Source organism: Macaca nemestrina, chromosome 1 (assembly GCF_043159975.1).
Source record: "Macaca nemestrina isolate mMacNem1 chromosome 1, mMacNem.hap1, whole genome shotgun sequence".
In the NCBI taxonomy this organism is placed as follows: domain Eukaryota; kingdom Metazoa; phylum Chordata; class Mammalia; order Primates; family Cercopithecidae; genus Macaca; species Macaca nemestrina.
This window is the reverse complement of record NC_092125.1, coordinates 56,565,771-56,592,163: the sequence shown is the minus strand read 5'-3', so window position 1 is coordinate 56,592,163 and position 26,393 is coordinate 56,565,771. Positions and strand designations below refer to the sequence as shown.

Here is a 26,393-nt window from a genome sequence, read left to right as displayed (position 1 = left end):
AAGACTATGGAAAATCATCTACTCAAGAGATGATAGTGGCTTTGACCAGGGTGGTAACAAGAAGATGGTGAGAAATAAAATTCTGAATTTATTTTGAAGGAAAAGTCAATAGGATTTTCTGAAGGACTGGCTATAAGGAACAAAAGACAGAATAACTTTAAGGTTTTCACTTTGAACAAGTGTATGAACAGAGTTACTATTTCCTGAAATTGGGGAAAACCGTGAGATGAGTCAATGTGTTGGTGCTCAGGAATTGAGACTGGGAAAGTTCAAGATGCCTTTCACATCTCCAAATGGATAAGAATCTGACATTCAGGGGACAGATACAAAATGGAGATTTAATTTATGAATCATCAGCACATAGATTGCATTTGAACCCATGAGCCAGGATGAGATTACTCAGGGAGTAAATTTAGATTAAAAATGGGAGTGATCCATAGACTGTATCCTGGGCAACTTCAAAATTTGCAGACACTTCTCAAAAGAAGACATTTTTGCAGCCAACAGACACATGAAAAAATGCTCACCATCACTGCTTCACTGCTCATCTGAGAAATGCAAATCAAAACCACAATGAGATACCATCTCACACCAGTTAGAATGGTGATCATTAAAAAATCAGGAAACAACAGGTGCTGGAGAGGATGTGGAGAAACAGGAACACTTGTATATTGTTGGTGGGACTGTAAACTAGTTCAACCATTGTGGAAGACATTGTGGCGATTCCTCAAGGATCTAGAACTAGAAATACCATTTAACCCAGCTATCCCATTTCTGGGTATACTCCCAAAGAATTATAAATCACGCTGCTATAAAGACACATGCACACATATGTTTATTGTGGCGCTATTCACAGGTAGTTACATGGTCCAAGTCCAAAGACTTGGAACCCAAATATCCTCCAATGATAGACTGGATTAAGAAAATGTGGCACATATACACCATGGAATACTATGCAGCCATAAAAAAGGATGAGTTCATGCCCTTTGTAGGGACATGGATGCAGCTGGAAACCATCATTCTCAGCAAACTATTGCAGTAACAGAAAACCAAACACCACATGTTCTCACTCATAGGTGGGAATTGAACAATGATAACACTTGGACACAGGAAGGGGAACATCACACACCAGGGCCTGTCATGGGGTGGGGGAAGGGGGAGGGATAGCATTAGGAGATATACCTAATGTAAATGACGAGTTAATGGATGCAGCACACCAACATGGCACATGTATACATATGTAACAAACCTGCACATTGTGCACATGTACCCTAGAACTTAAAGTATAATAATAATTAAAAAAAATAAAAGAACCAGAAAAGTAGACTGAATGGGAGTAGCCAGAGATGTAGAAGGAAAATAAAAAATGTTGGTGTTCTGCAATGTATGTGAAAGAAGCCTTGCAAATGAATCAACTAGGAGTGGACACATTATATGGAATAACAGCAACTCAAGAGATGCTCACGCCTACCCTTCAAAACAACATTGTATATCTAGGATTACATATCCATTCTCTTGAATAAATACCCAGATACCTCAGTGGAACTTTTTGAAGCAAATTTGGTAGAACAGAGAGTAGAAAAAAAATATGCAATTAGACAAAAATCTCTGAACAACTTCCTTAGGATAGAACTGTATAGATTTCCCACAGAATCCATATCCCAAAAAGCAATATTAGTATTCACCAGAGATGGGGAAGCCATTAATTACTATAAAGGAAACACAAAATTGGCACCTAAAGTGACAGAATTCTCTCACTTTATGAAAATAATGAGGAAATATTGCCAGTTGAAGTGGAATCTCTCTATCACTTGCACAGTCCAACATTTCTATTACATTTGGAATGCCTCTTGTAATCCCTATAGTGTACATTTCATTATAGCTATTTTATAATGCTTCACGTTGAAGGCAATGATGGGAAGTCTTAATCAAGTTCATAATTACTAGCTATCCAGCAGAGTTTAGGTATTTAGGTATTTTTTGTGGAATGCATAAATGGGTGGTAGGTTTTGCAGATACTGAGAAGAAAAATACACCGAATGAAGATGCAATGTGTTCTTCAAGAAAAGTATAAGAAAAATAGAAGTCTGCATAATCCAATACTGGGAACAGACAATGGTAGGATCTATCTGGAAAGTAAGCTGCATAACCTCAGAATAGTTAGGAATATTTTCTTTCAACTCTAAGCAGTTACTATATTTAACTAAAATATTTTCACCATTATTATTTTTTTTTACCACACTAATTGCTAAATACCTCCCTGTTCCTTAGACAGAAGAAGTGTCCTGCCTTTCAAAATGACAGTTTGAGATACAGCAGAATCCTCATTTAAGTTTCTCATAACAAGTGGACTTCTTTGTTGTCCTTCAGCTGAAAGAATCAATGTAATTTTAAAAAATGATTTGTTGCCCACTATGTGCAAGGCACTGTTCCAGGGACAACCGCAAGCAAAGCACAATATTTATCCTCAAAGAACTCATAGTTTGTGAGTAAAAAAGCACAAGTGATGCTTGAGAAATGCCCTATGAGAGATATACATAAAGGATTTTGAGATGTATAAGCTAAAGAAGGAATCCAATAGGTCTGACAGGATCTGGAAAGTTTCATCCTTTAAAGTAGACATTGGAAATGGATTTTGAATGATTTATTTTCTAGGCAAGCAAGAGTCAGACAGGTGTTCCAGAGATAAGGAAGAGTCTGAGTAAAGGCATAGAGACATGTTTCTGATATTGAAGAGGCAATAAATAGTACGGTGAATGGCTGGAGGAAAAGAGGGAGAAAATCAGAGGATGAGAGGCAAAAATAAGGAGAGTCATTTCTTCATTTAAAATGGAAACGAAAGAAAATAAATGTTCAATATTTGATGTATGCTTATTTTATGTATAAGAAAATTTAAAATGAGATAAGAAAATTTAAAATGTTCAACATTTAATGTATGTTTCTTTTATGTATTACTGCTCAGCTAAAATGAGTAAGCGAAGTGAAGAAGGATACCATGCTCAGTAGACACACCCAGACCAAGTCTTAGCGTTTTGTTTAAAGGTTGAAGTTTGCAGTTTTGAGATACCTAGAAGTTCCAGGCCTCCAGAAAACCGGTATTTAATCTACTTTTCACTATTATTCAGACTCAAATGCTAAATCAATGTGAGCAAAAGAAGCAAGGATCATATGATGAGCTAAAATATACAGGAGCAATGACAGAATAGATAATAAGAGGAAGTCTGAGCAGAAATGAAACTTAAAAAAAAAGAGAAATCAAAAAAGTATATACTGAACACATGCTAAATTTATAATTACAGCTATTCAAAACATTCAAGGATAAGTTGTCAAGTTAAGGACACGCAAAAATAAGAGGTATATTTCACTGTGATCTTTTAACATTCAATATTCAACATTTTTCCAAATGGCACAGATTTTGTTTTTCAAGATTTTATTGTTGTTAGTAACTTTTTTATATTTTCACTGATAAAAGTGAAATGTGAAGTAATTTAGGAGAGAGAATCAAAGAGCAGTGACCTAAACATACACTATACTGATACTTACACTTCCTTTTCATAAAGCGACTGTGACTAACATCCATTTCTCTATCTTTTCTGAAAAAACAAATCCTTTGTACATTGTGAGATTTTTATAAAAATGTATAACTTAATTCTCAGTTTATCATTGAAACTTAAATAATAAAATAACACCAATAATATACAATAAGTAATAATATTGATAAATTGTGTTTCTTAGATACTAACACATAGAAACTATCAACATTGCCATTTCATTAACATAGAAACAAAACATGACTTACAGTGCTCACATTAGAAAGAAATCTTATTTTTATTTCTAGGTATATAAATATACAAAATAAAATAGAGTATAATAAATAGTACGACCAGAACAAGTAGTACCAAATAAACGGAATAGGACAAACGCTAGGTGTTAAAAATGTTAATTCCAATCAAGGAGACTTAGGTTAAGTCAAATTTCATTTTGTTTTGATATTTTTACCATTAATTATTCAAGCACATAGTATTTAAATTGATTGATATATTTAATAGTTTTACACAGAGTGAAATGTCAATTGGTATTCTTTGTTTTCTTCCATATTTTTTATCAGGAAAACAGGAGAAACCTGGAAGAAAATTTTCCTGGAAAGAAAGAGAGCATTGTTCACCAGCAAGAACACTGACCATGATATCAATTCAATTCTTCTATTCAGAAGCCACCTGACCTTGGGCCTGTCACTCAAGTTTTCTGAGCCACAGTTCCCTGACCACTCATCTTGTTTATTTTATAGGAGCTTTAGTTTCTTTACTGATAAAATTGGTGTGCTTTGTAATAATGACACCCATATGAGAATCAAATTAGTTAAACGTGGAAATACACATAATTGTAAATTATCATACCCAGTTTCTGGAACCGGGCTGATATTTTATTAGTGAATAGAAGAAGAAAAGCTTGTCCCATTGATGCTCAGTAATACAAAACATTTAAAGAATAAACTCAAAATCTTGGCTATAAGGAGAATTTTTTAAAATGTTATCCTTAAAATGTTTGAGTTTGTAAGTGAAAAGTCACATTAGGAATCAGCTTTGATTAAAACAAAGGAATAACTCTTATAGCAAGTAAACCATTAGTATGATAATAATCCATTGGATATATAATAAAGTTCAAATTCTCCAGCCAGGCTTTTACCTCTATCTATTGCTGCACAACCTACATCTCCTCAACTTTACTTTCTCATTTGTTTTGCAATTTAGATTGTAAGAGTGTGTTCAGTATGGTTTTATCTCTGCAGAAGGCTCTGGCAGTTCAAACTCACATGAGTTTGGGACTGTGATTCCTTCTTCTTCTTCTTTTTTTTTTTTTTTTTCTATCCAGAGCCCAGATTGAGATGAGAAGCTTCTTCTTCGTCATCTTTCTCTGCTTCTGGGTAGATATTTCTATCCCTCCTTTTCACTGAGAGAGTAATTTTTTGAGGGTCAGGAGAGGATGAAATTCATTCTCATTCCCCATTTGGGGTAATTCCCAAAGGCTTTTTCCGTTCCAGGACGTCTTCCTGTTAAGCCACCTTGTATCCTTTTGTCGGGAGGGATCAGACAAGCGTTGTGTTTGTTCGAAAATCGGTTTATCCCAGTTACACTAGGGATTGTAATTATGCAATACAAATTAAGTACTTTATAAGCTGATTAAATGTGACTGAAAAAAAAAAAAGTAAAAGTGATCCTGTGGAAAAGTTTTTCCTTTTGAAAATATTTGCTGAAGATAATGCACACATAATGTAGGCACATAGGTATGGATGAGACAACTTGAAAAGATTAGGAGAAAATAATCATTAAAACCTTAAAAGATTTAGTGCCCAGATTGTTTTACAATTATCTTTAAATCTAGACATCTTATTAAAGAAGATGAACCTGGCACTTATAGATGAGGCAATAGAGGTATAGTTTATGAGAGCAATAACATGTGAAACTCCAATCTGCAAATCATGTCAGGGGGAAAAGCCTTATTCTAAGTCAAAAGATTAGCCTTTCACCTGAAATAAAAATTTTAGTTACATATAAATGATACTTTGTGATTCTTCTCTGTGACCAATATTCTCATTTGTCCAATTGCTACTGGATCGAATCAAATCCAGTATGATGGATTTTATTGTACTGTCTTAGGATAATACCTATCACAAACCCCGAATAATATAAAATGCATGCTTAAATTATTTTAACCCCAAAACCTACAGTTATAATCTATCTCTATTACGATTACTACTGCTAAAATTACTAATTGTTTAGTCACAATACTAAGATCTCCCTGGAACTTCAACCTACAGCATTACTTAAGAGCAGCACAATGCCCAAAAGAAATCTTTTCATTCCTGTCACCTGAGACCTTGGGGGAAAAAAATCCTTAGTCCACTTTCTATGCGCAAAGCTAGGGAATCTCTTTCCTAACAAAAGATTAACACATTTTCTGCAAGCAGATAACCGAATCACTAGAAACAAAGAAAAAGACCCGAAACAAAGTACTGCAGGGACAAAGAACAAGAAAGATCTTGTTACTTAAAAGAAAAATTCAGTAAACATGTCAACGTTTCTTGGAAGATTAGGGAAATTAACATTCTTAAAAGGTCTCTTACTCATTATTTATAAGTAGATGCAACACCTCATCTATATCTCCTTATCTCATACAGAAGAGCTAAGATTGGCAGAAATGGTTAGGTTCTCAATTTATTCACATTGGTTTAACTTGTTTTTCTAGATGCCACCTCGGGCTTTCCTTGGGACCCAGCTATCCAGGCCAATCAAGCCAGTTTGAAACAGCTGCATTTAGAACTCTCTGTTGACACAATAATCTGAGTCACATGTTAATTTCTAAAAGAATAAGTGAACCCATTACTTCCCAGATTTCACAGAAGCCACTTGCTTGGAGCAGACTACCATGACGAGCCAGTCTCAGGGAATCCACCAGCTTCTTCAGGCAGAAAAACGGGCCAAGGACAAGCTAGAGGAAGCCAAGAAGAGTAAGTCTCACTTGTGAGGGGTTTGTCACGAAATAAACGAAGCAGTGGAATGCAGGATAAGCGTAGACTTTTGGATTAGGCAGACCTTGTTTCAAACTTTGGTTTACTGTACTCCCTGTGAGACCTTCACCCATTCATTAAAATTACCCAGCTATATGTTCCTTATTTCTAGAGTACGGATGAAGTTTCCTCATTCAGATTCTTTTGAGAGGTCACGTGTTCATGGACATTAAGATTATAGAGATGTGGGCTTAAACCTTGGCTATGCCATGCCTCAGTTTTCTCAACATTGTTAAGAGATAGACAACTTCTGGATTTAATCTACTTATTAGTGAGTAAACCTGAGCAAATTACTTACTTTTGATAAGCATCAGTTTTCATTTCCATAAAATCAAAATAATAATAGCTCATTCTCAAACCTCTTGATAGCTTTTTAATATCTAATATTTTAAAATATTTTCATTTTATTCTCATTTTCTACCTCTCTTTTTATTTTTATTAATTTATTTTCAAGAGACGGGGGTCTCACTATGTTGTCCTGGCTGGACTCCAACTCCTGAACTCAAGAGATCCTGCTGCCTCAGCCTACTAAATAGCTGGGACTACAGGCACTTGTCACTGGACTCAGCTGTCTTTTCATTTGGTCATGCATTCATGTACTTACATATAGAATGTCCTCAATGAACTTCAACCCCTTTCCTATTCTCTTTGATACTCACAACAGCCAAATGAATAGGATATTAATATTATTCCCAATGTATGTAGAAATTGAGTCACTGATTTGTTCAAGGTTATATATTAAAAATAGAAAATATTGTGCCGGGCACCATGCTCATTGCTTATCTTTATTCCTCACAACCTTTACTGAAAAAGCAAAAGTGATGCTTAGAGAAATTGTACAACTTGTCCAAGGTCACACAGAGGGTAAATGGTAGAGACAAGATTTAGATGAGCTGTAATTTCCAAGCCCAGATCTTAACCACTGCGCTTTACAAAATTTACACAATTTGTATAATAAAAAAATTAATATGTCTCAGACCTACAACTGGAATTCAGGTTCCCAAAGCCAAGACTTTTTTTTTTCACTATCCCATTTCATATCACCTCATTATTCAATCTACAATAATTTGCAGTGTCATTCACTCTCCTTGTGATTGTGTGTCCTGCCTCTGCAATTAGATTCAGTCTGGCAAAACAGGGGCCATATTTTCAAAATGTTACTTATGTAACTCTTGGGATGAATGTAGTGATGGGATTGGAGTAGGTACTGAATTATTTAAATGTAATAAATGAAATGAAGGAATACATGGACAACATAAGAAAGTAAGTCCAGAATAAGGCAGGTACACGAAGGTTTTCAACCACAGGTAAACTCATTTCCTTTTCTTAAGATAAATAGATTTCCTGAACATTCAGCAACATGGGCATCAACAACACAAAAGGAACGACTCCAGGTGGAGATGATAGAAGAGGAAAGGAAGAAGAAAGAGAGTGAAGGCAAACTTTACCTATTTCTCAATTTCTTTTCCTACAGCAAAGTGTGGAAATGGTTACAAGACGATATGAATGCAGAGTAATTTTATAGAAAACAAAGCAGTTCAGGACTGTGGTTGAAACAGCATAGAGAATTTTCTCTTTTTAAAAGTTTCAGGGTTTTCTTTCCTTCCCTTCCTCCCTTCCTCCCTTCCTCCCTTCCTCCCTCCCTCCCTCCCTCCCTTCTTTCTTTCTTCTTTCCTTTCTTTCTTTTCTTTCTTTTCTTTCTTTTCTTTCTTTTCTTTCTTTTCTTTCTTTTCTTTCTTTTCTTTCTTTTCTTTCTTTTCTTTCTTTTCTTTCTTTCTTTCTTTCTTTCTTTCTTTCTTTCTTTCTTTCTTTCTTTCTTTCTTTCTTTCTTTCTTTCTTTCTTTCTTTCTTTCTTTCTTTCTTTCTTTCTTTCTTTCTTTCTTTCTTTCTTTCTTCTTTCTTTCTGCCTTTCTGCCTTTCTGCCTTTCTGCCTTTCTGCCTTTCTGCCTTTCTTTCTTTTCTTTTCTTTTCTTTTTTTTTTGAGACAGGGTCTGCTTCTGTTCCTAGGCTGGAATGCAGATGATCTGGGCTCCTTGCAACCTTCATCTCAGGCTAAAGCCATACCTCAGCCTATAGAGTAGCTGGGACCACAGATACACAGCACCACACCTGGCCAATTTTTGTATTTTTGTACAGATGGGGGTTTCACCATATTGCTCGGCTGGTCTCAAATTCCTGAGCTCAAGAGATCCACCTGCCTCTGCCTCCCAAATTACTGCGATTACAGGAGTGAGCTACCATGCCAGGCCTTTTAAAACACTTCTTTAACAATATTTAAAACTTTCAGAACAGAAGATCAGATAATTTAAAGATGTGATAGTTATGTTGCCTTTGCTTTCTTATTATGGAGGATACAAAATCAAATATTGAGTATAGATTAATCAATATTATTGTATGACCCAAATAATTTTTACCAACTATTTCTCCTTTTTTCAAGTCCTTAGAGAATAAAAGAATTGCTAAAAATGCAAGTTGTTTTGGGGTGGAAGCCACTAAGGGCAACCTGGCTTCAAATTTCAGAATAAAGATAAAAGTCCAATTTCTTTTCCTTTTCTCTAGTGAATATGCTGCCCTTGGGCAATCTTTCCTCAGAATTCAGTATTGAAAAGTACATATTGTCTTATTTCTATACAAAAATGTTCATTTCATTTGCCAGTAACTTAAAATACCTGCATACTTTTTTCTTAGCCTGCCATGTCTTTGTTCATGAATATTCAAGGGGATATTCAACCAGTAATAATAAATACCCAGGCTTTAAAGACATGCTGGAAAATATTTTGACTTTCAACAACTAACCTCTGCACTCAGTTTTATGGAGAATGTCAGCCTGTCCTCTTTGCCTCAGAAGCCACAGGCTTTGAGGTCAGTTTTAACTGGATAGAAACTGTTTTCTTAAAGCTATCAGCAGGTATTACAGTTTATAGTTACAACAGCTTACTCACATAAGCAATCTATGGCAAAATAGAAATATTACCTTATATACTAGGTATGTTATAATTTCCCTAATGTTTCAGTGGTTTTTGTTTCATTTGTTTATTTAATTCAATAAGTGTTCATTGGGTATCGACTAATTCCAGGCCACTTTGACGTTTACACTGATGAATAAGACCTAGTTCTTCCTTAAAGAACTTCCCAGTGAGATAAATGCACAAATTACTATTTTAAAAAGGGAAAAGAGTCACGATGACAGGAGAGGTAAAGATAGTTATCATTTTAGTAAACCCATATACTTTTGCTTTATTTTTCCACAAAAAGATTCATTTGAAATTCTGACATATTAAGGCATAATGAGATTCAGAATGAGGACCAAGAAGTCACAATAGTGAACACCACTATTAGAAGGTCTATGGTCATTTTCTCTTTCTTAAATCTATTTGCAAGACTCTCAGAAACTTGGGCATAGAGAGCGAGAACAAGACTCTTGAGTGTATTATTTTTAAGAAAAAGAAAGAGAGGAAGAAGGAAGGGCAAGAAAGAGGGAAAGATAAAGAAAACAGCAATTCACATGTTAATAGTTTCAGGAAAATACAAGATTAATACGGTTATTTTTATATTATGCTGCAAAAATATTAATATATTCCATTAAGGAGAACTGCCTCAGATCCTGGTGCAATTACTACATAATACAGTATATGGTCTATGTGTTTTGCCTTTAGGGATACAGATAAGGGATTATGAACTTGATGTATCAGGAACTCTCCAGAAGGCCATGAGGTCTATAGAAATTGAATATGCATGTCTCTGCTCTCAAGACATACACCAGCTACTGAGAGAGATGAAATGTGACAGGGACGTGGGCAGGAATGTGGACAGGCTTCGGAAGTCAGACTGGGAAGTAGCAGAGTATAAAAGCATTGGCTTGAGTTGAAAACCAATGATTCTTAATGTCATTTAACATCTCCAAGTTTCAGATTTTCTTTCTGTAAATAAAAATAGAAGTTATAATACACGCAGACACACATACATATGAACAAGAGGTTGCAAGAATCAGAAAAATATGTGTAAGATAGTAAAGCAAAATACACACTAGAGTTATTTTTATTTTTAATATATGTCATGTATTTTTGTATGTTACTATAAGTAATAACAATAGAAGAAAGAAATAGACTAGAATGATCTCATTCCATTTGTTTTTACCCCTGCTGTAAGTTCTGGGTCTACTTTTCCTAAAACAAAGAAACTGGGACTGCTTCTGGTAGGATGACTAGAAATGTTCAGATATTTGTCTGTATTCACTGATTACAGGTTATATTTATTAGTTAAAGCTCTCACACATATTTATGTGCAAAATAGCCTTACTATTTTGGTTGAATTTAGATGAAATCACAGTAGTTTGCACTACTTTAAATTATCTTACCTAGATTCAATGCTCTTTACTTAATAAATTGTTCATTAATCAAAACATAGAAGTGGGTGTGTTGGTCCAAGACAAGTTACCTAAACATCAGAGATCTGCCCTGGAGATCCAGGTTGGGGTATTGACCTGAAACTTCAATCAAAATTAGATTAGAAATTCAAAGTACCATTATCAACAGGAGGAATAGAGACTTGTGTTTCTCTGAAATATGTTGCATTTTTACTTTTAGTCATGACCTTTTTTAAGAGAAGTATTTACTTCACTTACACCCATTGCAAACTTTTAAAACTCTATAGCTCTGCATTAACATCGTTCTGAAATACTCAAATGCATGCAATTCAACATCACATAAAGAACTCATATTCCCAAATCATTTCTGAACATACATGGTAAACTCTCCTAGAAATAAACACTCAATTTATTTACTTTGGAAGCTGCAGAAAGTAGCATTTGTGCTTAACTAAAAATGACAAATTGCATTACAAGATAGAGATTGAAAGAAACAGCAAAAAAAAAAAAAAAAAGGTAAATTTTCCAATCCGGAGATGAGAAAAATTGAACAAGCAGCTATAATAAAAATGTCTAAAAGCTGTAGACAATTGTAATACAAGTGAAGAACACACTCGTCTAGCTTTCTCTAAAAATCGTATGGTCAGTGCTCATCCCCTACAGCTGCTCTGCCTGGGTGCCTCTCTAACGTCTGCTTCTTATTAGCTGTGTGACCTTGGGCGGGTTACCTCTTAACCTTGCTGTGCCTATTTCCTCAGCCTCAAAATGGAGATATTAACAGTACCTACCTCTTGGAGTTGTCATGATTAACTGAGTTAACACTTATGAAAGACTTAAAGCACCACTCGGCATATAGAAGTTGCTCAAGAAATTTTAGCTATTAATATTATTTTAATATCCAATAAAAAGAATTTTGTTGCAAAAACAGCAAAATAGTTAAGTCCTGGAGATTTCTTAAGCTGGTCCTCTATGAGGTCTTTCATTGAATTATACTTCGGTGCAAAATAAATACTTAAGAAAATATTTCTGCATTCTAGATAATACATCAGATAATACTATAATTCAGATTTATTTTTGTGGGTCTTTAGGATGCCAACCATCAATAATTTTTTAAAATCAGCAAATTTCCTATTTGCTTCCAAATAGGCATATATTCTGAATTATTTAAACAAGCACCTCGATTTAATAAATTCTTCACTATGCAAGTGGATGCTTTTGTTCATAAAGACAAGACTTTTAATAAACTAATAAAATAAAAGTTGTTGTATAAGAATTTCATGGCCTGTCTTGCATGTTTTGTAGGCCTGTAAATACTTCCTCTTCCTTTATAGTCCACAGACTAACAGGGTATTTGTAAGTGTATTGGGCTTTCATTTCTTCAAGTAGGTAATATTAAAATAATAACCACAGAGCATTTTCATCTATTAATAGGATTTGGTTATATTCAGTCCAGGAGCTACACAAAACTATTTATTGTATTTTTAACAAGGACGATACAAGTAGAAGAAAAGCAAAAGAAAATATCCAGGAAGTGGAGATCTGACAGGCAATAGATTTAGTGTAAGAGAAGCTCTAGCAGTGACAGTCACCAAGGGAGAGGTTGCCTCTTTGTTTTTCTGGTGACATTTCTTTCCCAATGTTTGTAGTAGCTGGGAAAAGTAAGAGCATTCTTTGAATCAGGTTGGTTTCATCTTAATATTGACAACCCCCTAAAGCCAAGAAGTTTTGTTTGGTTTGGTTTTGCTTTGTTTTCTGAGTGGTAGAATAGATCAAAAATTGTTATTACTAACAGAAATCTTCAAACATTACCAAAGTACCCTTTGTTTATACAGCAAATAAAAATGGCTTCTGAACTGTTTATGCATATTTTTGTCAGGTGGCACATTCATTTCAATATCTACTCTTTTCACCGCACTAGGGTATCTGGCTTTGGCTCCAATGCTCAACTAGCATTGTTTTCTCTATGCTCCTTGCTGATTCTCTGCATTTGTTTCCTAGAGATGCTGTAACAAACTACCATATACTAGGTGACTTTAAACAGAAATTGATTATCTCAGAGTTCTGGAGGCCAGAAGTCCAAACAGAAGGTTCCAGCAGGGTTGGATCTTTCTGGAGGAACTAAGGGAGAAACACCCATACCTCTTTCCTGGTCATTGTGGTAGCCAGTCATCCTTGGCACTCCTTGTCTTGCAGCTGCATCGTTTGAATCTGTATGTCCATTATTACATGGCCTTCCTCCCTGTGTGTCTGCTCTGACTCTATGCCTCTGTATTCAAATTTCCCTTATAAGAGAACCAATTATTGGATTTAGGACCCATCTTAATCCCTTATACCTCATTTTAACCTGATTACATCTGCAAAGACCCTATCTCCAAGTAAGGTCACATTTAGAGGTACCAGGAGTTAGGACTCCAACATATCTTTTCGGGGGGCACAATTAAACCCTCTAACTGTCAAATCCACTTGACCACCTTGAGCCCTTATTTTATTTTCTTTGTTCTGCTTTGTTGGTTAAAACTTCTCAAAAAAATTGCCTATATTCCCTGTGTCTACAATTTTTCATTCCATTTTCTATTGAACATTTCTTCGTATAACTCCACCAATAGCTCCTCTTGCCAAGATCACCAGTCTTGCTAAACCCAATGTTAATTCAATATCTCATTCACAATTAGATCCCTCTTTCATCTTTGAAACTCTTTCTTCATTTGACTTTGGAACACTACTCTTATGGTTGGCTTCCTATTGTCTTCTCAATCTCTAAAGTCGGGACCCCAATTTGGACCTATTCTCTTATATATCAGCAGATACTTCTGAGGTGGTCTCATCTAATCTCATGGCTTTACATACCAGCTTCATGTTGATGACTCCCAAACTTGATATTCCCAGCACTCGTTGCTTCCCTGATCTCTAAGTTCATGTAAACATCAGCCTTCTCAGCGTCACTATTGGATATTGAATAGGCATATCAACGAAATTGCAGTATTGACTCCATCCCCAAAATAAAATGTTGGTGTCATCATTGACTCGTACCTGTCTCTCATGCTCATGTATCAGCTCCACCTCCAAAATATATCTACCCTCTTCTTGCCAGCTCCACTACTACTTTACCATTTCCAGCAATTATTAACATTTGCCTGAACAATTGCAACAAATTCCAGACTGATCTTTCTGCTTCTCCTTTACCCCACAGTGTATTTTCTATTTTCACCACACCAGCCAAAGAAATTTTTTTTTTTTTTTTGAGACAGAGTCTCACTCTGTTCCCAGTGGCGTGATCTCGACTCACTGAACCTCTGTCTCCTGGGTTCAAGAGATTCTCCTGCCTCAGCCTCCCAAGTAGCTGGAACTACAGGCATGCACCACCATGCTCATCTAACTTTTGTATTTTTAGTAGAGATGGGGTTTCACCATGTTGGCCAGGATAGTCTTGATCCCTTGACCTCATGATCCACCTGCCTCGGCCTCCCAAAGTGCTGTGATTACAGGCATGAGCCACTATGCCCAGTCAAGAAATCCTTTTAAATCACAAGTAGTATTGTGTCACGCCTTGGCTAAGAACCCTTCATGAATTTAGTATTCCAAAGACCAAAATTCTTACCATGCCCTGTGAGATCAATATGACCTGGTCCTGCTACTATCTAATACCATCTCCTAACATTCAACCATCCTCTTCTCTTTGCTCCAGCCATGATGGTATTTTTGCTCTCCCTTCAGCATGGCAAACATCCTCCCACCTCAAGGCCTCTGCACTTGCTGTTCTCTCTGCCTGGAAGACTTCTCCCCTTCAGATATCTGCATGACTAGTTGCCTTATTCCTTTAGGCCTCTGTTCACATACTGTTTCATCTGAGAGGCCTGAGCTGTCTAAAGTAGAATCCACCACCATGTTTCTCTACCCCTTATTCTCCTTTCTTCTTCATCATCATTCCTGACATATTATATACTTATTGTCCATTTTCTATTTTTATCTCCCCAACTACATTCAGAACACAAACTCCATGAAACAAAAAGTTTGCAGCTTTCACTGCTATATCCATAGATCTACAATAGTGTGTGGTGCATAATAGACATCTAGTAACATTGATTAAATATCTCTTATTTCAGTTCTCTGTGTCAGTTCTCTGTGTCATTTGATACTGCTGGCCATATCCTTCTTGGAATGTTCTCTTCTGTCTTTTGGTTTCTCCTACTTCTCTGACTACTACTTGCTCCTTCCAAGCTTCCTCCTCCTTTTTCTTGAAGGTTGAGTGTTAATATTCCCCCAAGTTGAGACTTTAGCCTTCTTTTCTCCTCATTCTGTATACTCTCCCTTGACTTCTGTCTAAATCCCATTGCTATAACCAGCACATAAACAGGCCCCAATGACTAACATGCAAATCTCTGTCCTCATTTCAGACCTTCCTCCTGCATCCCAATCTTGTCTGCCCAGCTGTCCTCTGCATACCTCCAATTAAATATCCTAGAGAAAGCTTCCAGAGGCTTCTCTAGTGACAGCCTAAGGACTTCTCCTCAAACTCATGCTTTATTCCTTACCTTCTTTTTTTTTCACTCCTTGCCTTTTTTTTTTTTTTTTTTTTTAGCAAAAGGCCCCTAGGAATTGGACCTGTTTTCCTAATAATGATTTAAAATAATTAAATAACTACTTTTGTCAAGCATTTTATATACATTTTTAATAATCCCTCCAATAACTTTTTATAGTACATTATTAACTCTGTCTTATAGATGAGAAAACTCAGTAACCTGCTAAAAGTTACAAAGCTTCTAATGTTTTATTGCAGTGATGCCTAGTGCATGATTCTGATTGCCTTAGATGATAAATGAAACCCTATCTTCTCCATCAGGAAGAGTCTGGAACAAATTTAGCAATCAACAGAATTAGGTTTATCTGTACCTCACGAACTTATCACCTCTGGGAACAGTCAGTTCACCTGGCCTGTCCTAATGAGAAGGCCAGGAAGATTCCATCTTCGAGCATTACCCTTTGTCTCCTACACAGAGTTCAGTGTGTAAAATTGCTGCCCAAAATTGATTTTCTTAATCCTTTTCCCACAAACCACCTGAAAATCAGTCCAAATGTCTTTTCTTCCCACTTTTGGTCACAGCAGCCATGTTTTTAATGCTTACAAAGAAATAAGTATAATTTCAGAATTGCCATATTCTTACACAGAGAGAGAAGCAAGTTAGAGGTTAGTATGAGTGGATTTGATGCATGCATTTTGCTTCACCTCTAACAGAACAGTGGGCTTTAGGCTCCAGTTTTTTTCCACTGGATTAAATCAGGTGGAGCATATGCAGGCTCTCACACAGCAGCAGCTGCTGAGTCTATCCAGAAAATTGCTGTGCCAGCAACGATTTCCCTGTGGCTCTCCCATTTAATTGAATGAGAACCAGCAGGTGACTGGTGCCATGACAAGGGAATCACAGACACACTCTGAGCCTGTCACCGTGTGATGGAGCTAATATACAGCCTCTTAGTGGAGTGCTGAATTCTGCTCAAGGGTAGGGCACACAGAGCCTTTCCTATGATTTTTTTTTTAATGTGCTAGAGAGGCATAACTTTAAAACCACTATTTTTAGATATTATGCAATTAAGATGGAGAGTAGTGAGGCATGTGATTTATTTTGTAAAATAATTATGTATCCTACAACCCATTATTACTAAACAAAAATCAATACATTAACATTCTGTATTTTTGTCCTGATGTAAATGACAAACAGATAGAAGAAAGCAGGTTGGAGATCAAGGAATAGTTTTTCCTACCAACATATCATTGATTTATTCTGTTCACAGAGAATCTCTGTGAATAACATACGTGTAGTTGTCACAAAATGGTTACAACTATAGAGAATGAAGGAATCGGTATATACAAAATGGTAATGAGCATTAATTAAGATAAAGATAAGCATTGCTATTAATGTTCCATTATGCCTCAAGCAACAGAAGAGCAGCAGTTTTCAGCAGACCTTGGATTTTAAAGAAAGTGTAGGCAGAGCGAAATGTCTGTCCTGAATGAGGACTTCCCAGTTCCATTCAAGGGTGGTAGACATTAAAAGAGACACATTTCAATACGTAACTCAGTGACTCTTTTTATTCCACATACATACAGTGACTAGTGAAGCAACTCAGAAGAGAAAGAAATTGAGAAATAATCTCTGTGCAAATGCTGCAAAGGTAGATACATACATAGGTAAATGGAAGACAAATAAAAGTTTACACTCGGATTTTCTTTCATGCTACCTGAGAACACATTTTTTTATAGTTCAAAGTCTTTACAATATAACAAATGGTTGACAGAAATTGTAAACAATACTTAAGAAACATTATCAGAGGAAAAATCTATTAAATGGGCAAAAGAATACAGGTATTTTACTGAAATTGAAAGACAATAGATTCATAGAAAAAAAGAATTTTAATGTAGTTCAGAATTTCTTTAAAGTTTTAATGATCATGAAGCATTAGTAGCTAAGCCCCAAGGTGGTGGGTGGAGAGAGCAAAGCACCAATTAATATTAGTCTATAACCACGCCCCCCCCACCAAACTTACTCTTGTTGTCAGAAAAAGTCATGTGCTCAGCTAATGATTGCCACAGCATTGTATTCGTCTAAAACTTTCATTTATGTTGTCTGCTAGCTTAAGGCTTACACCTTTGCTCTTAATAAAAGAAAAAAGGCTACTTAACTAAATCTCCTAATCATTAAAAACAATTGGTTTTATAGCCACTTTCAAGCAAGTTCCCCTCAGAGAAAGTTACAAAAAAAAAAAAAAATTGCTTTGATGTATTGTGAGGCTTAATCAGACATTGTAGAGTCAACAAATGGTAAGGAAAAATCCCAATAAACCGTTTTTAAAAATTGTAAGTTTAGTTTGATAGAGTCTGAGTTGCATGTTTGTAGCGATTTTGGAGATCTGCCAGTGTTAAATAGGATCCAGTTGGTGTGGACTGAAGGATTCTGGCAGCAAATCAAGACCGAAAATCTGACCAAATAATGTCTTTTTGAATAAGTGACAGCTAAAATCTGTTCTCTGGCATTACTGCTGTGAGTAAATGGGCAGATATTTTATTTAAACATGTAAGTGTGAAAAAAAAGTTGTCATTTACATGCCCTGAAGAATCCAATAAAAAATAATAAAATTTTCAATATCTATTGTTTTTTAGTAAAGTTTGCCATTCTAGAAAAAATAATCAAAAAATAATGAGGAATGTATCTATTTTAAAAAAACTAAGTTTGCAGTTCCATATGCATATGTAACATATATATACAGTTATTTATATATATCCTTGTTAATATATGTATATATATATAATTGTTAATTTTCAGGAAAAGGAAAGCGATTGAAGCAAGCCAAGGAGGAAGCAATGGTAGAAGTTGACCAGTACAGAATGCAGAGAGATAAGGAGTTTCGATTAATACAATCTAAGGTGAGTAAGAAAGTCAGCACTGGCCGGGCGCGGTGGCTCACTCCTGTAATCTCAGCACTTTGGGAAGCCGAGGCGGGCGGATCACAAGGTCAGGAGATAGAGACCATCCTAGCTAACACGGTGAAACCCCATCTCTACTAAAAAAATACAAAAATTTAGCCGGGCGTGGTGACGGGTGCCTGTAGTCCCAGCTACTCGGGAGGCTGAGGCAGAAGAGTGGTGTGAACCTGGGAGGCGGAGCTTGCAGTGAGCCGAGATCATGCCACTGCACCCCAGCCTGGGCGTCAGAGCAAGACTTCGTCTCAAAAACAAAAAAAAAGAGAAAGTCAGCACTGTTTCTTATGCAGAATAGATAAGACGCATATTCATAAGGTGTAATATAGAATACTGAGAGAAAAAAATATGCTGCAATTGAGAAGATATAGTTCAACCAAGCTGAACATCAAGCTAAATCTTAAACATAATAATTACTGATTTTACGTTTTCACTTTCAACGCATTTTTAATTTCTCACACAAAGGGTCAATCAGTAGTTATTACGTAATATATAGTATATGTTAAAAATCATATTCACAAATATACAAGTTGAATGGATTGCTTAAAGTCTCATTCCTACCACTGATTGTTGACTAACATATTTTAGTAAGCAAAAACTTGAGAGAACCTATTTTTATATAAATATATATGTTTAGTTACATAAATAACATTTCCAAGATTTACAAATGACCAAAGTAGATATTGCTGCAAATTGCTGAAAAGCTTTCTGGTATTTCCTGATGTTTCCCTTTGCAACTGGCTGACTCATTCAATAAATCTTTCATTTAGAGATAAAGAAATGCTTTTTCCTACACTGGCATATTTTTAAATATCTGCAGCTTACTGTAAATCATAAATGCATGAAATCTTTGGAGCCTATACCTTCCTTTCCATGTTGCAACATGGGCTAAAAGAAAGTGCTAAACTCCATGTATCATAACTAAATTTTTTATGACATTTTATTTTGGCCTCAGTAAAAATATAAACAAAGCTCTGTGCAGAAGCCTGACATTTCAAATAAATTATTAGCAGTTTGGAAATCTTCTTTATTTACAACTTTTATTTTAATGGTAATGGATAAGGAGTTCATGTAGGATCAGATATATTGGACTACATAATAACAAAACCTTTTTTGTCAAATAAAAAATGTCCTTTCTAGGATTAAGTGGACCACTCAGCAAACACACAAATTTTTATCAGTGTTCAAAAATAAGAAATCCTAAAGTCCTAAGTTCATACAACCCTCCATGACTGGCCTTTGGCTATCTCTCTCACCACATTTTCTACCACCCTAGACTCTATTAGTTCTGTTCTATCCATATTGGTCTTTTGTTCTTCCTCAAACAGATAGAACATGCCCCTACCACAGGGCCTTTGCATGTACCATTCTCATGTCCTACATTTTTTTTCTTTAGATACATTCATCTTTCTCTGATCTCAATTCAATTGTTAGTGCCTCTTCCTGATCACTTTATCTAAAATTGTGTCTGTCATAAATACATATTGTAGTCCATTCTTTTTCCTCATACACTTAGCATTATCTGATATATTTTATATTTACTTTTTTTGCATATTGCCTATCTTTCCTTCTGGGGCTTTAAACACCAAAAGAATCATTTCTTGGTTTTGGTCTCTATTTTCCTAGACATTAGAACAGTGCCTGCCACACAGTAGACATGCAATAAATATTTGTTGAAAGAACGAATAATATTTTTTTCTTTGATTTTCTTTCTTATTGAATCCTCTCATAGCCATAATCTATTAGGACCTGAGAAAATAATCATCCTTAACATTCTCCAGCTTTGATTATCTTATATAGGATATTTCTGATATAATTATTTCCATTTTTTTTAAGTAATAACAGAACTGATCACAATTTCAGAAAGTGCTGATGTTAAATCTCTTCAAATATCATTTCCCCAGAGGAATCTTATCAGATATATATCTTGTTCTGGTTATTTGTTTTCTGCTTTAGTTCATAATTAAATAATTAAAACTCCTCATCGCTCTCATAATTAGCACTCCAAGCCAATTTCACAGTTATTTGATCAAAAGCTCACATAGAAAGGTCAGCATATTTAAGCCTCGGCTACTTCAAGCATATTGTAAAACCATTAGCACAGATCTTCTCTCCTTGGCGTGACCTCCATATGTCAGGCATATTGCTATTCCACTTAAATCTCATCCTCATTAACCCAGGGCAATTAAGAGGTCTGGGAGGAGACTCAAGAAACCAGCCTCCTGTCTGCTGTGGGTGTTGTATCTTGATGTTACTTTTTGTTGCTTTTTAGCTCTTGTTAATATATGTGATTTTTCAAGTTCCCTGACTTATCAACGGAAGCAGGTATCCCAATGTGGGCTGTACATTAGCAAATATTGTTTCATCAAAAATCTATTTATCCCTTCCTTAGTGCTACCCTATCTAAAGAAGATATTACATTGCTAAAAAGAAATCTGGACTATAGTAGAAAAATTAAATCTGTTGTTAATACAAGTAAAAGTCAGATAGATCATGAATCTAAATAGAAAATCTGAAAATGGGCCGGGCGCGGTGGCTCACGCCTGTAATCCCAGCACTTTGGGAGGCCGAGGTGGGCGGATCACGAGGTCAGGAGATCGAGACCATCCTAGCTAACACGGTAAAACCCCGTCTCTACCAAAAATACAAAAAATGAGCCGGGCGATGTGGCGGGTGCCTGTAGTCCCAGCTACTCGGGAGGCTGAGGCAGGAGAATGTTGTGAACCCGGGGGGCGGAGCTTGCAGTGAGCCGAGATCGTGCCACTGCACTCCAGCCTGGGAGACAGAGCGAGATTCCGTCTCAAAAAAAAAAAAAAAAAAAATCTGAAAATGGTTGCCTTGGAAATACTGAAGACCTTTATATCTTTACTCTTTCTTCCTGAATTTATATCCCAAGAGCATTTTGTTTGCTGGAGACAGTCACAAATTGAGAGCATAAAATTGTTTTTCTTGTGACGATGGGACCTGAAGCTCTGCTTTACCTTAAACTGGAACATTTAAACAACTTATAAGGAAACGTATTGAATATTTAAAGATCTTCCATCACCATCAGTCATTATGGTGTAAAGCTATACATCAGTTTCAACACTGACATTCTGAAAATTAAAATGGAGAAGTCCTCACGTGTCACTCTTAAACCTATCATGACATGTTACAGAATTATCGACTACTAACTTATACATTCTTCCAAACATTCAGGTAACAGGCTTCCACCAACATGAGCAACAGAACATAGGTAATGAGTTCTCTGTAATATCAAGAGATCTGATCATTCTACTCAATACAAATGTATATTGAGCATCTATTAAGTGTCAGATAGTGTTTAAGGCACTTATAATACATCAAGGAACATGATTCTTGCCTTTGTGCCACTTACCTTCATTCACTGAAACTCCTACATGAGTTAAATCAATACTCAGCCTGCAGATATCAAGATATGGAATTCTTCCCTAGGAAAACCATTTAAAATAGTATATGACTAGTCATTGTTATAGTACTGCATAGGAAACACTGCAGGAACTCAAATCACTGGGCATCAAATAAACTCAGAAACAATATTTTGTTTAATTATGCAGGATGAGACACAGGATTATGGGATATTACAAGGGTATTACAATGTTTCTGAAAATACAAAACAGATTGGAAAAATTTGAAAAGTATAAGTAGAGTAATCAGTGAAAATTATACTAGTAATCACTAACATGTACTGATTACTTGTTCAGAGTTAAACTTCTGTGCTAAGAGTCATCTTTATAAGTCTGTCTGGAAAATGATTAGGGTGTCTTGAAAAGCCACATTAAGAATTCAACTAATATTAACAGCTGTCATTTATTGCTGCACTGTCCAAAATGGTGACCACTTCACATGTAGCTACTAAGCACATGAAGTGTAGCTAGTCCCAATCAAGATGTGCTTTAAGTGTAAAATACATACCATATTCCAAAGACTTAGTATGAAATAAAAGAATGTAATAATTTTTATATTGATTGTATGTCAAAATATGAATATTATTAGGTTAAATATATTATTAAAATAACTGCACCTACTTCTTTTACACTTTTAATGTGGCTTCTAGAAAATTTATAATTTTATATATATATATGAGCTGCCTTTGTGGCTCATATTACACTTTTGTTAGACACAACTGCTCTGCACACTTACCAATGAATCTGGTTTGCATTTTATAGTATCTTATCAAATGGGTGATATTATCCCTATTTAAAAAAATAGAGAACCTGAGATTGAGATTAACTTTTCCAAAGTCATTCGCAACAGTTACACTAAACCAACCCAAAGACAACTATTTTTAATACTGTTCCAAAGAAAAGTAGGTAATAGTTTCACAAGTTTGTTTTTTATTTTTTACCACTAGAAGACATTGAATTTAGACAATTTTTTTTAATTTAGTAGAATCCCACTTAAGACACTAAATTTAGAGGAAAAATTTTGAGCTTGGTAGAACCATTTCAATAAGTAGATCTCTTCTATTTTAAAATTTCTTCTTAGCAAGGGAAATTCGATCCATATGTTTCTGCTTCTTGTATACTCACTTATCAAAATGTTATTCTGCAAAAGTTATTTGATGTCTTAGAAGCTGTAACTTTTCAAAATTATTTTCTTTGAACTGAGAAGACCCCATTGCCTGGACTGTAAACAGAAAAGAACTCGAACCCAAGCACTTCAGTGGCATTTGATTTCAAGCCTAGGACTCAAAAAGATCATGCAGATTTTAGAATTTAGAATAGTCTAACCACACTGAAGTAGAAGTCAATCATTACTGGAGTATCTTGGATTAAATTAAATGCATACTTTTCCTAAACACTCACAGAAGGAAAAAGCAAACAAACATAAAACAGTCTTCTTGTCTTTAAAATGCCATGTTTAAGAAAGGCTGAATTTACAAAGGAGATACATTAGGAGTTGATTTTTTGCTTTAGTAAAGGCTAACTTTCAAAGTGTTTTACTGCAGAATTCCTTTAAATTGTTAACTCCTCTGATGAAATTATATTTTGGTCAAATCATTCCTTGATAAAGAAGCTACATGGAAAGAGAAGATAATGGAAAATAATGGGAATCTCTGGCAATTAAAGAGCAATTAGAAAGATATATTAAACTGTGTCTACAATTATGATGTAACTAAATGAACAAGCATATTCAATTTGAAAGAAATACAACTTACACTAAATTTTTCAAGATAATATCTATTACCCAAAGAAACACACTTCAGCAGCTGGGTGCTGTGACTCACGTCTGTAATTCCAGCACTTTGGGAGGCCAAGACAGGCAGATTATGAGGTCAGGAGTTTGAGAACAACCTGGCCAACATAGTGAAACCCTGTCTCTACTAAAAATACAAAAATTAGCAGGGTGTGGTGGCACATGCCTGTAGTCCCAGCTACTTGCGAGGCTGAGGCGGGAGAATCGTTTGAACCTGGGAGGCGGAGGTTGCAGTGAGCCAATACCACGCTATTGCACTCCAGCCTGGGTGACACAGTAAGACTCTGTCTCAAAAAAAAAAAAAAAAAGAAAGAAAGAAAAGAAATACATTTGTGCACATAAAGGTATCTTACAGGACACATTGTGAATGTCTTCCTGATAAAAACAAGACACAATTCAGATAATGTATTTTAAAAATAGAAAAACTAGTTATTCAGTCTTTAAAAACCAGCAAAAGTGGGTTTAATGGTGTCTTTCAACTATGTTTTCCAGACTTATAACTCGGAAGGTAAACAATAGGGAATATATGGGAACTAAATGGAAACGATTATAAATACATGAAAAATGTGATGGAAAAGAACTTCTGGGCATGGTTTAATGATTACAAATGTGTATTCAATTTGTAACATGTGGAGGTTGGTTAAAAGTGAAAGTAACCTGCTATGACCAGTTTCAATATTTTATGAAAGTTCATCCTTCCCACTCATAGCATTGGTGATCCTGTTGGTTCTCCAAAAAAAAATCTACAAAAATTGTGCATCATAGGACAATCATCAGTAAACAGGCTAGGACAAATTTAACTTGTAAAAAAATTGTATTATGATATGAATTCTGTCTGTTTTGTTTTGGTAGATAATGGGCTCTCAGAGTAATCTCTCAGATGAAATAGAAGAACAAACATTAGGGAAGATACAAGAACTTAATGGACACTACAATAAACATATGGAAAGTGTGATGAACCAGCTCTTGAGTATGGTCTGTGACATGAAACCAGAAATCCATGTGAACTACAGAGCCACCAACTAAATGTACAACATAGTTTTCAAGAAAAAAAAAAAAAAAAGGTGTGTGAGTGCCACCTGGTTGCTTATGGCTTCATGTTTTTATATTAAGAAATTTGAAATGCGAACCTTAAATTTACATTTACAGGAAATGTGACATAACTCATACATCAGCACTGAATTAAACAAAACAAAATACCACTGTTGCTATATCTTTTCTAGTAATAATTATGACCTTATCATTTAACTTGGAGTAAGTCAAGAATGCAGAAGAGTAACACTTGAAAGAAATACATGGTCATGACAGCTTTTTAGTGGGCGTGGGTTTTTTATTCCTTCTCCTTTTCATCGATTTAGAAAATGTACTCTTAATTGTGTTAAAAGGTAATTTGCTAAAAGATCATCTTTAAGCAAGATATAATTATGACTCTTCAACAGATCTAAAAATGAACATGTCAATGGTTTTATTTAATTCAGTAATCAATGAGGAAACCAGTAAAACAGAGAGACAGAGACAAAGAATGATGGGTTATATAGCCATTTTTAAACATAGATGGGTTTTATAATCATTCTGTCTGTCTGATCTCAACTAAACAGATACTATTTTAAAAGAAAAAAGTAAATGATAAATAAGCTAGTAACAGATTTTGGAACTTTGAAAACAATTAAAAAAAAAAAAAAAAAGAAATACAAAGAAAACTCCCAGAGGATATATTAGGTTAGTGTACCACTAGCCCAGTCAAGAATTTAGCTAAGCTAAATTCTTGTTAAATACTAAGTACTTTGTTAGAAAAATGTATATATTATCTCAATCCTACTGTGTAAGCAGTACTAGTGCTCTTGTTTTACAAAATGAGAAGCAAAACAAAGGAACTTGCCTGGAGTTGTTTGTATAACAGTGGCAGCACTGGGCTTCGAACTGGGCAATGTGACTCCAATGTTCACACCCTTCACTTCTTACCAAACTGCTTACCTGCACAGCTCCAGTATTTGCATTAGTAAGAAGCATGGGTACTATAAAGTCTTTGATTTTCAAGTAATAGATGCAGACAAATTTTAATTCCAGTCTAAACAATAGTTAATTATTGTCACCAAACTATTCATATAATCTTCAAATATATGAATCTCTGACTATATGTATAGTTTGGTAACAATAATTAACTTTTGTTTAGACTGGAATTAAAATCATAAACTGAAATGATTTTAATTGATCATTGTTTTAGATCAGTGGTCCCCAACCTTTTTAGAACAGGGACCCGTTTCATGGAAGACAATTTTTCCAAGGATGGAGGGGTAGCAGGGCAAGATAGTTTTGGGATGAAACCGTTCCACCTCAGATCATCAGGCATTAGATTCTCATAAGGAACATGCAACCTAAATCCCTCACATGTGCAGATCATAATAGGATTCATACTCCTATGATAATCTAATGCCACTGCTGATTTGACAGGAGGCCAAGCTCAGGTGGTAATGCTTGCTCAACTACCACTGACCTTCTGCTGGGTGACCCAGTTCCTAACAGGCCACGGACAGATACCAGTCTGTGGCCCAGGCATTGGGGATCCCTGTTTTAGATTACTAGTATCATTGTTTCTTTTTAGGAGAAAAAGTTAAAATTTTATCACATATCTTAGTATCTCAGAAATAGTCAATTTTATATGCATGTTAGGTAAATGGAGGAAAATTTGAATTCTATTTGTTTCTCCATTTTCCCAACTTTTGGGGCAAGGAAAACCAAACCAGTTTATTGGTTTTACGAGATATAAT

The 26,393-nt window shown here is 35.3% G+C and overlaps 1 protein-coding gene and 1 long non-coding RNA gene across 2 annotated transcripts in view; one reads left to right on the top strand and one right to left on the bottom strand.

Annotated features, from left to right (window-relative positions):
* Positions 1 to 26,393, bottom strand: part of LOC105484673 (uncharacterized) — a 202,625-nt gene that overhangs the window by 95,615 nt on the left and 80,617 nt on the right. The gene's annotated exons all lie outside the window — the stretch shown is intronic.
* LOC105484672 (ATPase H+ transporting V1 subunit G3) lies at positions 6,353 to 25,314 on the top strand. The gene is made up of 3 exons (XM_011746516.3): positions 6,353 to 6,508; positions 18,254 to 18,354; positions 24,478 to 25,314. Exons 1-3 carry the CDS (start codon positions 6,427 to 6,429, stop codon positions 24,649 to 24,651), a joined length of 357 nt encoding a protein of 118 aa, XP_011744818.1. The 5' UTR covers positions 6,353 to 6,426; the 3' UTR covers positions 24,652 to 25,314.

Excerpts from the sequence above, each read along its gene's own strand:
- LOC105484672 (XM_011746516.3), top strand. The coding sequence starts at position 6,427 with ATGACGAGCCAGTCTCAGGGAATCCACCAGCTTCTTCAGGCAGAAAAA. Across the intron at positions 6,509-18,253 it reads GCTAGAGGAAGCCAAGAAGA|GAAAAGGAAAGCGATTGAAG; the intron begins GTAAGTCTCACT and ends GTTAATTTTCAG. Across the intron at positions 18,355-24,477 it reads TTCGATTAATACAATCTAAG|ATAATGGGCTCTCAGAGTAA; the intron begins GTGAGTAAGAAA and ends TTGTTTTGGTAG.